The 12,365-nt window shown below is 44.0% G+C and overlaps 1 protein-coding gene across 1 annotated transcript in view; it reads right to left on the bottom strand.

The window, feature by feature from the left end:
- Positions 1–12,365, bottom strand: part of DUSP16 (dual specificity phosphatase 16) — a 98,831-nt gene that overhangs the window by 37,865 nt on the left and 48,601 nt on the right. Inside the window, exons 2-3 of the mRNA XM_073315620.1 lie at positions 11,702–12,295; positions 10,346–10,484 (exon numbers count right to left, since the gene is read on the bottom strand). Of these exons, the coding sequence (XP_073171721.1) occupies positions 10,346–10,484; positions 11,702–11,932 (370 nt within the window). The 5' untranslated portion in view covers positions 11,933–12,295. The remainder of the gene's footprint in view (positions 1–10,345; positions 10,485–11,701; positions 12,296–12,365) is intronic.

The raw sequence follows: 12,365 nt of genomic DNA, 5'->3' as shown, positions 1-12,365 counted from the left end.
TGTAGGGTTGCTACCTTTCTAATTGCTGATAACAGGGGACCCCTCCCACCCTGTCGCTCACTGGATCGTCTCAAGGAGACTGCCTACAGGTAGGAGGCAGCCCCGGCTGAGCAGGGCCTGGTGCAGGTTAATGACCCAGCCCCACCCCGTGGTAACCGGACTTGTGGTTTGGGAGCCATTTAGGGTTACCAGGTCCCCTTTTTGACTGGACTTTCTGGTCAAAAACTGGACACCTGGCAACCCTAAATGGCATCTGGACACAGAAGTCAGAAACCAGACTGTCTGGGTAAAACCCGGAGGGGTGACAACCCCAGAAGCCCAGGAGGAGAGGAAGAGGGAAGAAATTTTATTTGGGGGCGGGTCAGAGAAAACTGACCTTTATAATGAGACTCCCCAGTTGTGAGAGGTTAAAACATCAATGGAGTTCAAGCTGTCTCTTTCTCAACTTACAGAGACCAAGTTAATTTCAGATACCACAGTTTAGAGCAGCAGTTCTCAAACTGTGGGTCAGGACCCCAAAGTGGTTTGCAACCCTGTTTTAATGGGGTCGCCAGGTCTAGCATTAGACTTGCTGGGCCCAGGGCTGAAGTCTGAGCCCCACTGCCTGGGGCTGAAGCCAAAGCCAGAGCCCCACTGCCCCGGGCTTAGGTTATAGGCCCCCCACACCTTGAACTTCAGCTTTGGCCCCCCTGCCCGGGTGGCAGGGCTTGGGTGGGCTCAGGCTTCAGTCCCCCATCCTGGGGTTGTGTAGCAATTTTTGTTGTCAGAAAGGGGTGGCAGCGCAATGGAAGTTTGAGAACCCTTGGTTTAGAGCAGGGGTGGGCGAACTACAGCCCATGGGCCACATCTGGCACGTGGGACTATCCAGCCCAGCCCCTGAACTCCTGGCCAGGGTGGCTAGCCCCAGCCCCTCCCCTGCAGTTATGCCACCACGCGGGCAGCATGGCTTATGCCCGCCCACCTCCCAGGCTTTCAAATAAGCCTATCCTGCCGCTCTAAGTGGTATGGTGAGAGTAAGGGGGTGGGGGGTTGGATAAGGGGCATGAGGTCCCAGGCGGCAGTCAGGGGAGAGGGAGCAGGGGGAGTTGGATAGGGGGTGGGATCCCAGGGGGGACAGGGAGTGGGGGGGGTTGAGTGGGGGTGGGGTGGGGCCGGGCCCCAGGGGGGCAGGGGAGGTTGGATAGGCCTGGGAGTCCCGGTGGGCCTGTCAGGGGGCAGGGGTGTGGATAGGGGTTGGGGCAGTCACGGGACAGGGAGCAGGGGAGTTGGATAGGGTGTGGCATTCTGGGGGGGGCAGTTAGGGGCGGGAGGTCCTGGGAGGAGGCGGTCAGGGGACAAGGAGCAGGGGCGGGGGGGGTTGGATGGGAAGGGGGTTCTGAGGGGAGCAGTCAGGGGGCAGGAAGTGGGAGGGGGCGGATGGGGGTCAGGGGCTAGGCTATTTGGGGAGGCACAGCCTTCCCTAGCTGGCGCTCCACACTGTTTCACAACCCCGATGTGGCCCTTGGGCCAAAAAGTTTGCCTATCCCTGGTTTAGTGGTTTGACTGAGGGTATTGGAAATCCACGCAGAGCGCCTATTAAATGAAGTCCAAAGAAACAGCACATCCTTTAAAAAAAAAAAAAATTCTCTTGTGAAATATTTAGCACAATCTCCCAGCAGTCTGACAAACACATACTGCTGGAAAACCAAAAGCCAGATATATGGTTACATGGCAAGATTCACAGAAGAATTCCTTCCTTAGCTACTCAATTGAAACCAGAGATCAATCAGTAACTGTCTGTTTGAAAGGATGGAAGGCCTGTTGGAGAAGCCCAGGAACAATGCATAGTGGGGATACCCAAGAAAAGCAGTTACAAAGATTGTATCACCCTTTTTAGTGTCATTCAAACAGTCTGATTTTCCACAACCTCCCTGCCCTTCCCAACTTGGATTCTTGTTAGAGATTATCAGAGTTAAAAGGTGAGGCAGAACTTCTCTTTGAAGTTTTCTTCACTGTACTCTGTCAACATGGACAGGAGGGAAAAGAAAAACTACTCATCTTTCTGCCAGTTTCTCAGCATTGCCACTCTTGACTTAGATGATATGCATAGCCATTCCCAATCTCTGTGTTTATATATTCTATATATATATGTGTGTGTGTGTGTATATATATATACACACACACACACACACACACACACACATATATATATACACACATATAAACACACTTAACTGATTTTAGGTCAGGAGGCATGGGAAGTGAGAGACAGTAAAGTCTAAATCCCAGGTGACAGACCAAAAACCAAGTGCAAGCATCCACTAGAGAAGCAGCAAGAGATCATTTGACAGATAAAAGGTTTCCCACTTAACCAAAAAACTTCAGGTTGACATTCTTTTTTTCCTCCTCAGCTAGGGTCACTTCCATTTGTAAATTGTATAAAGTGGGACTAATACCTCTTCAAACAAAAAGTCCATTAAAAAATTAAAGCTATGTATCAATGTTTCTAATTGTTTATAGAATGTTTTTGCCTGATAACGAAGTCTAACTCATGCAAACTTATCTATTTTTATCTACCTCATTTCTATTTTCACTTGTGGATTGTTTCAGCACAATTGCGAAGACCATGTAAAAGACTAGCCTAGAACCAAAGACCAGAAGAGCAAACTAGAATTGAAGAAGTTGCTGTCCTCCAAACAAGAGTTTAACTAAGACTGAGGGGGTGGGGGGGTTGTAGAGATGCCTTATGTACCATTCAATAACAAAATGAAGCAGTATTAATATAAAAACCCATAAGTATACAAATACCTAAAGCTTAGTGAAGCAGTACTTTGCTTCATGTAAGATTAGCTATTCTTCAATTGTGGCTTATGAGTAGCACCTTCAAAATTGTGTTCCCATTCCATATTTCCCCCCATACATATTAAAATGCTTATCTAACGCCACAGCAGTTTTTTCCCTGTGCGTACCAAAGAAAATAAAGTTGTCAGCTTTCTGCCTTGAACTTCTATGCATCTGCCATGTTTCCACCTTGTTTAAATGAACTGCAGATCTACTCAGATCATTACAATTCATGCATTCCAGCTCAGCTAAACAGGGATGCCTGCCATTTTCCATTACATAAGCTCATGCAGCTCACTCAGTTAGGAACACTGCCATTTCAGCAGACAGCATTATTTTTCCTTGCACTCTCCTGTTCGGTCCCTTCACACAGATTTTGTTGAGTTCTTAGAGCAGATTAAAAAACAAATCCATTATATTACAGCAGTGAGTAAAAGGCTCCTAATCAGATCATGGCCCCATTGTCTGGGATGCTGTACAGCGCTCATCCTAGGGGCCGGGGCCTAGGCCAGCGCGACCTATTTCTCTGTAGGGGTAACAGAGCATGCCTAGGAACTGTGTGCCGGAGAGGCCAAAAGAGACAGACTAAGGGAAGCTTAAGAGAGCACACAGGTCTTTACCAAGGCTGTGCAAAAGTAACGATGTCCTCAGGAAAGTATTTTCAAATAGCAATCAGGCACCTATCATATGTGCCTTTGAAAATTTTCCCCTAATTCTCAAAAAGAAAAGGAGTACTTGTGGCACCTTAGAGACTAACAAATTTATTTGAGCATAAGCTTTTGTGAGCTACAGCTCACTTCATCGGATGCATACTGTGGAAAGTGTAGAAGATCTTTTTATATACACACAAAGCATGAAAAAATACCTCCTCCCACCCTACTCTCCTGCTGGTAATAGCTTATCTAAAGTGATCACTCTCCTTACAATGTGTATGATAATCAAGTTGGGCCATTTCCAGCACAAATCCAGGGTTTAAGAAGAACGTCTTGGGGGGGGGGGGGGGGGGGAGTAGGAAAAAACAAGGGGAAATAAGTTACTTTGCATAATGACTTAGCCACACCCAGTCTCTATTCAAGCCTAAGTTAATTGTATCCAATTTGCAAATGAATTCCAATTCAACAGTTTCTCGCTGAAGTCTGGATTTGAAGTTTTTTTTGTTGTAATATAGCAACTTTCATGTCTGTAATCGCGTGACCAGAGAGATTGAAGTGTTCTCCGACTGGTTTATAAAGGTTATAATTCTTGACATCTGATTTGTGTCCATTTATTCTTTTATGTAGAGACTGTTCAGTTTGATCAATGTTCATGGCAGACGGGCATTGCTGGCACATGATGGCATATATCACATTGGTGGATGTGCAGGTGAACGAGCCTCTGATGGTGTGGCTGATGTTATTAGGCCCTGTGATGGTGTACCCTGAATAGATATGTGGGCACAGTTGGCAACGGGCTTTGTTGCAAGGATAGGTTCCTGGATTAGTGGTTCTGTTGTGTGGTATGTGGTTGCTGGTGAGTATTTGCTTCAGGTTGGGGGGCTGTCTGTAGGCAAGGACTGGTCTGTCTCCCAGGATTTGTGAGAGTGTTGGGTCATCCTTCAGGATAGGTTGTAGATCCTTAATAATGCGTTGGAGGGGTTTTAGTTGGGGGCTGAAGGTGACAGCTAGAGGCGTTCTGTTATTTTCTTTGTTAGGCCTGTCCTGTAGTAGGTGACTTCTGGGAACTCTTCTGGCTCTATCAATCTGTTTCTTTACTTCTGCAGGTGGGTATTGTAGTTGTAAGAAAGCTTGACAGAGATCTTGTAGGTGTTTGTCTCTGTCTGAGGGGTTGGAGCAAATGCGGTTGTATCGCAGAGCTTGGCTGTAGACGATGGATCGTGTGGTGTGGTCAGGGTGAAAGCTGGAGGCATGTAGGTAGGAATAGCGGTCAGTAGGTTTCTGGTATAGGGTGGTGTTTATGTGACCATCGTTTATTAGCACTGTAGTGTCCAGGAAGTGGATCTTTTGTATGGACTGGAACAGGTTGAGGTTGATGGTGGGATGGAAATTGTTGAAATCATGGTGGAATTCCTCAAGGGCTTCTTTTCCATGGGTCCAGATGATGATGATGTCATCAATGTAGCGCAAGTAGAGTAGGGGCGTTAGGGGACGAGAGCTGAGGAAGCGTTGTTCTAAGTCAGCCATAAAAATGTTGGCATACTGTGGGGCCATGCGGGTACCCATAGCAGTGCCGCTGATCTGAAGGTATACATTGTCCCCAAATGTAAAATAGTTATGGGTAAGAACAAAGTCACAAAGTTCAGCCACCAGGTTAGCAGTGACATTATCGGGGATAGTGTTCTTGATGGCTTGTAGTCCATCTTTGTGTGGAATGTTGGTGTAGAGGGCTTCTACATCCATAGTGGCCAGGATGGTGTTTTCAGGAAGATCACCGATGGATTGTAGTTTCCTCAGGAAGTCAGTGGTGTCTCGAAGGTAGCTGGGAGTGCTGGTAGCGTAGGGCCTGAGGAGGGAGTCTACATAGCCAGACAATCCTGCTGTCAGGGTGCCAATGCCTGAGATGGTGGGGCGCCCAGGATTTCCAGGTTTATGGATCTTGGGTAGTAGATACAATATCCCAGGTCGGGGTTCAAGGTAACCTATTTCCCCTTGTTTTTTCCTCCCCCCCCGACGTTCTTGTTAAACCCTGGATTTGTGCTGGAAATGGCCCAACTTGATTATCATACACACTGTAAGGAGAGTGATCACTTTAGATAAGCTATTACCAGCAGGAGAGTGGGGTGGGAGGAGGTATTTTTTCATGCTTTGTGTGTATATAAAAAGTTCTTCTACATTTTCCACAGTATGCATCCGATGAAGTGAGCTGTAGCTCACGAAAGCTTATGCTCAAATAAATTGGTTAGTCTCTAAGGTGCCACAAGTACTCCTTTTCTTTTTGCGAATACAGACTAACACGGCTGTTACTCTGAAACCTGTTCCCCTAATTCTGTAACTCTTCGCTCACATGAGTGGCCCTATTCACTTTAAAGATAGGTTACAATGACAGGCTGTATCTATACTGAGCTTTTTCTTAAAATTTCCTACTCTTGCACTACTGCAGATGCAGCTCCACCTGCGATAGAAATGATGGGAGCTCTAGTGTAAGCTGTAAGATCCTAGTTATAGTGGTACATGGGTTACTCCTGGGACATTCTGTGCCAAAACGTTAAAAATCCTGCACACTATTTTAAAATCCTGCAATTTTTTTGTCAAAACAGCACTACATAATTACACCAGTTTCAATTATTTTGAGAATTTATTTCAAAATACCTGTCAGGAAGTATGTCTGTAACAATACACACACACAAAAATTCCCCCAGGAGTAGAGAGTTAAAGAAACCCCTATGACAACCCAGTTTCTCTACCTTCTTCCCTCTCCCCTCAAGCCCAGCCGGGGGCCAGACACCCACAACCCCTGCCCTCCACCCCTGAGCCCAGCAGCAGGGTCCCCCCAGCCAATACACCCAAACCCCCTCAGAGCTAAGCCACAGGGCCTCCCCAGCCTAGATACCTGCACCCTCTCCACACAAGGCCAGCTGCAAGGCCCCCCTCTTGCCCAGATATCCACACCCCCAAACCCACCCATAGGCCAGCCATAGCCCCACCAGCCCAGACAACTGCTTGCCCCCTCCCACCTGAGCCGAGGGATCCAGAGGGAGTAAACAGCCTGATGCTCGGTCCCAGGCTTGCACAGAGTTTTCTGCACACCACCTCCTTCCCTCAGGGCGTGCTGGGAATAGGGATAAGCAGTGGGTGCCCTTTTTCAATATCATGAGTAGTAAATTTAAAAGCCAAAACAGACCTTTAGAATCCTAAGAATGTTGCTCACAAGATTCAAGTGTTTTTACTAGGTCAAATCCAGGGTTTTAGCTAATAGTGTCCCTTTAAGGAGCTTTCCATCTGTAATTTCAATTAAAAGTAATCTTCAAGGGGGAGGTGTGCCTTCATATTAAGCCTCAATTAAAAAAAAAAAAAACACAACCAAACAACTCATTGAACCCTCAGTAATGGGGATCAGTGAGACCATTCCCAAGAAGTCTATTAACTGCTGTTGAGACTTACTTTTTTTCCCTCCCCCAAAACACATTTATTTCAGGTCATTGTTGTAAATAAGCTACACAGTGATTAAGAAAAGCCTTTAGACTTAAGTTTTTCCCTTTCTGCAAGGTGCATTGACCCCTAAACTCGTTATTAGCCATAAATGTTTTACAAGGATTTGTTATCAACTTGCTGAAAGAACAATTTTATCCAGTCTTCTACAGAGCAAGGCACCAGCAAGCTATTGCCTTTTTTTTTTTTTAAACACTAAATTTTACACAATTTTTTTTTTAAACAGGCAAAAAAAGATTCATTCCATTAGACTCATACTTAAAATACTCAAGCAGGAAAGGCAACTTTTCTAAGATTACATTTCCTACTGTGGCCTAATCTATAGCCTTGTCCACCACTTGTGTAAGACTTGCTCCTTTTTTAGTTACTAACCTATTAAAAACAAACAGCATTTTAGACTGGACAAGATATTTTCCTATACAAATACTAAAAACAGAGGAAGTTGGATATAAAAGAAGGAAACTTGGAGATGAAGCAGTGTAGTCTGAGTATACTAATAGTTACCAATTTTTTTTCCGTAGTAGTTTCTTATTTGGCTCATCTTTCCTGAAATGGCACAGTTATTAATCTACTACATGTAGTAAATATTTCCACCTCTCAATTATGTTTATACTCTGCAACAACAAAAACCAGATTATCCCCACTTTACGTGAGGGTGACTCTACAGCCTTCCCTTCACTAAGAAAACAGGTTTTTAAATACAACTTAAAGTATATATTGTCCTGTCTACACTAGGGTAGTCACACACTAGCTGGTCGGGGCTCAACTTTAGTGGGGAGCCTAGGTTTATGTTGATCAGCTAACACTTTAATAGTTAAAATTAAAACTTGCCTGGTCTGGCCTAACCACGTAACTAGCGTGCCAATAACAAACCTTTCTTCCTAGTGTAAACATGACCTACACAAGTGGGATTTGCCGTGGCCATGGAGAGTTGGGGTGCTTTCCCTCTGCACGGTCACTCACTCTTCTCCTCGACGCCACAGAAGAGTCTGTGTGCTGCTCTTTGGGGTCTTCTCTCCATGGAGATTAGGAGGCACATGGAGGTGAAAGCAGAGCAGGAGACTGAACATGCTCCCCTGCTCAGCACCCAGCTATCCGTCCATTCACTCACACAGAGTTAATGCTTTTTCCAAAGCAGCATTGAGTCCTACTGTGCCTCCATCAAAACTGACATGAGCGAGCTCACCAGTAGGAAAATGACAATAGATGCAGAGAGTCAATCTCCACAGAACTTAGGTGTCTTTTCCTCACTGATCCCATGACTGATCTCCCCACTCCCATTAGAGGATAATGGTGCCCTGAAAATGCTGGGAGGTGAGCCTCATGGAGTTCTCTGGCTGCCTCCTTCAGGTTCCTCTGCCGGTGATCTGTCCCTTAATTATTACGGAGCTGTAAGGCATTTCGAGGAGGAAGAATTTGGTACGTCTTCCCTCTGGGTGCATTAAGTGTGAATACTTTGTATTGTGGCATGATGCAACAATGCAGCGTACGTTATTTAAAAAAAAAAAAGCACCCTCAACACAGCCAGTTGGACAAGTTAGACACTTGTAACGTTTGATCAGAAAAAGGATTTCATGATGTGGCATGAACTGCTTCTAACAAGTCCATTGTAAACAAAAACAGTTTCAATTTTAATAAAGCATTAGTCACATCTCTCAGCATTTCTCTCTAAATGTATCCAGTGCCTGAGGGTAAAACTATTTCTGTTTATTAGGTTGAGGGGGGGTCTCATACACAAGAAGAATTACTTGGCTGTAGAGACAGAAACTAAAGCTCAGAAGCATAACTCTTGATAAGACAGTCAAGAAGTAAAACTAGTCTCCGAGCACCCCGACACAGTTAAACAAATCTACTCTGTGTCTGTGCATAGCTCCCACTGAAGTCAAATAACTATAACTTCATTTTGCTTCAAGCACTCGAGACTTCTCACTGCATCATTAGCAACAGGCATTTAGTTGAGTTTCTCTCTGTTGGAATATCTCCCTGAGATCCCCACACTCCACTTTCAAATTGGGCAATTTTCTCAGTTTCTATCAGCAACCAATGCAATTCACCACCACTGTTGGATGAAGTCACTGAAAAACCTCAAATGCAGCCTCCTGCTACAAGGAAACATTTCTTTAGAATTTCTTCCCTTTCCCCCTTCCCTCTGCATTTCATTTTCTTATAACCATTTTCTCCTTAATTTCTATGCACCTTTCCCTTCCCAATGACTACAGTAATTTCTTTGAAGGTTTTTGTTGTTGGTGTTTTGTTTTTGGAGGGCAGGTTTCTGAAATTTTCCCTCCCCTGCCAAAGAAGCCCTGCAAACCTTTCTTTCAGCTCCCTTCTCCTTAGCCTACCAACTCTTCTCCCTCACTGGGCCAGATAAGGATGTGGGAACTAGAGTAGGAGAAACAAGCAGCATCTCCAAAAGCTGAGTGTGCTGCATCCTCAGTGTTGCTCACCCCTATTTGGCCCAGAGACCAAACTCAGTCCGAAACGGATGTGTGCGTGCCTCCCACTGGTCCACTTACCCCACACTGTCAGTCTCCTCCTTTCAATGTGTTATGTGGGTCTCATCCAATACTACCTGTATGGCCCTGAGGATGTCACATGGGTTGCAGCTCTGTGCTGATTGGGCTGCAAGCGGCCTGCAGGCCGCAGGTTGAGAACCACTGCTATATACAGTTCTCTCTTCTTCCCACCACTGGCTTCACTTTATCCCCCTTCACTTGGTATCATGTGTGTGTCTACTGCATCTCCTTCTGAATAGGAGAAACTGCTGCCCCTCCATTTCAACCCTCCCCCCCAAAAAACACCCCAAACAAAAACTAACCCTGTATTATAGCTTTCTGTTTCTCCGATTCAGACTTGGGGAGAATTGAGAGCAGGGGAAAGGGGAGAGAAAAAATATAAAAACCACACAAGACTGAGAATATGGTGTTTGTTTCCCCAGTGTGGACATTTTAGTTCTATGCTCCAGTTCAGCAATGGAGGGACATTCCTCCCCCCCAAAGTGTATACAAGGCTTTAAGAGCCAGGAACTGCACTCCTAAAGCTGCTTCCGGGTCAAATATAATCAGCATTTCTAGGTAAAAAGCCTAGAACCCAATTCTCGTTTTACATAGCCAGAATAGTGTAAAGAGCCCTAGTGTAAATAGAAGTCAGGACCTTAAGCTTTATAGAGATGCTCACATGTGCAGCATATACATCTATCTGCACATAGTACTGTAACTATTTTTTAAAACCCTACAGTTACATGCATAAACTTAAGTGACCTGACTACAGCAGGTTTAATACAACGCTTTTCTTAATACAGGCAAAAAAGCGAAAGTGTGCACTCTTTACATATAAAGAATTACACCCTCCCTCGCTCAAGTGATTTTCTTGCATCCTACCTGAAAGCAGGTGTACAGAGTTGAAATTGTTCTCCAACTTGCCCAGTAGTACAGTAAGAAAGCAGTCAGATGACAGAGAGGCAACATCCTTGGAACTTTGATCATATACCACTACCTCCTGCTTGCAATCAATCTCAATCTGAAAAGCAAATAATTGCAAATAAGGGAAAGGATAGGAAACCTTACCAAACAGAATTAAGAGACCCTACATCTTTACTGTACAGTGGTTCCAGTATCTGGATTTTACATACAGGTTTAAATAAAACTGACATTTTTACACCTCTTAGTAAACCTGACTGTACTGTATTGCTTCGGGGTTTAGTAAATGGATTATCTGATCAGGGCTGAAGCTTGTTGCATGAGGTTCATCCACTGGGCAAATCTGAGCCACTTTAAAAAAAGTTTACCTGAAATTAAGGTGTTTTGCATTCAAATGTAAAAGCAACAAACCTTTAGTTTCTTCTCCCAAACTATTTACCTATCCAAAGACCTTGAACTGCTACAAGTATATTTTATTACATCTATAAAACTTGATTGACTTTTTTGAAAATTAGACTTTCCAGATTACACCATGTATAACATGTCAACCTGTGGCAAAAAGTTTATGCAGACATTCACTCTCTTCTCCCCCTCCCCCCAGTCTTTTCTGCCCAACCCAAAACATTTTGGAAACATTGAAAGACCTCTTAAATAAAATCCACAAATAGATTCACTTAAAATTCTCTCTCATTGGCCTAACTATGAAAGGCTTATCTTTTAATCCAAACAAAAGATATTTTAGAGTTAGCCAGAATGGGTGGGGTTTTTCGAATTTACACATTTCCTTCCACAACGTACAGTAAAACCCTTTAATAAGCAATCCTTGCTGCCCAAAAAAAGACCATCCCAAACAATCCTTGAAAGTATTAAATATAGTTCTGTTCCACATGTATAAAAAAAAAAACTTCCAACAACTGGATTTTTGTGGTGGTCTCTCAAGGGGCTCCTTACCATGGGATTCACTGTATTTTATACACCAAGATGTTTGAAGTTTAATTTGCAAAAACATACACTTGAAATAAGAATTAGCTACATACAGGGACCATACTACATGAAAAACCCTTAAGAGGGTTATAGAAAAGTAAACTGATGGGGAGATTTTCAGTAATCTTAAATTCTTAAACATTACTGTATCGTCTATAAGCATAAATTCACCAGTAGTTTATTTACTGTAGCTCCTGAGAACTAGATAATAAAGTTGTGGAAGACTGCAGTTCATCATTACTCATTTCACTACAATGTAGTTAATTTTATTTTAAAGTTTTACTTCCACACACCCTTTAAAAAAAAAAGGTGGTGGGGGGGAACCATCCTTACCTTGTATTTTGCTGAATGCTGAATGAGTTCCGTAATCAACACTTTGTCCTGCTGCAGCCTCCGCTTCATAAGCTTGGAGCAGTTGATATTGATAGCATCCAAGATGTGGGATGTATTGTATTCCACAAAGGGACGGCTATCAATCAGTAGCAATTTTTCTGTGCCACTTTCCAGTAAAGCCACCAACCTCTCAGCAACCACGAGTTGAGTCCTGATCATCTCATCAGCCATGACAACAATAAGGCCTCTTTTACCACCTCCCTTTCTAATTTGCAGAGATGATGTAATGGCTATGTACTCAAAGGCTTAGCCACTCCATTGTACTGAAAGTGTATGAGGTCATGCTGGTAGTGACTGGCAAAAGAAAAGTTAAACCCATTTTCAGAAAGAGCCCTCCAAGTGAATGTCTCCTTCTGCTTCCAGTTGATGCGCTGTTACAAAGGGCTCATTCCACAAAGCAGCCCCTCACATCTGATTCATCAGGAGACTACTATGGAGTAGCCATTTCACAATTCAAACAAAAGATGCTTTTGGGCTGCCACTGCATTACATCATTCTTTACCTATGCTCCCAGCTTTGCACCGGACTGAGGGCCTGGAAGAAAAAGAAAAAGGAAAAAAGAAAAGAAAAGAAAAGTGCTTGCAGTATACAGTATTTGACGTTC

Source organism: Lepidochelys kempii, chromosome 1, assembly GCF_965140265.1.
Source record: "Lepidochelys kempii isolate rLepKem1 chromosome 1, rLepKem1.hap2, whole genome shotgun sequence".
NCBI lineage: Eukaryota > Metazoa > Chordata > Testudines > Cheloniidae > Lepidochelys > Lepidochelys kempii.
The sequence above is the reverse complement of the archived record's forward strand: the minus strand, read 5'-3'. Positions and strand labels throughout refer to the sequence as shown.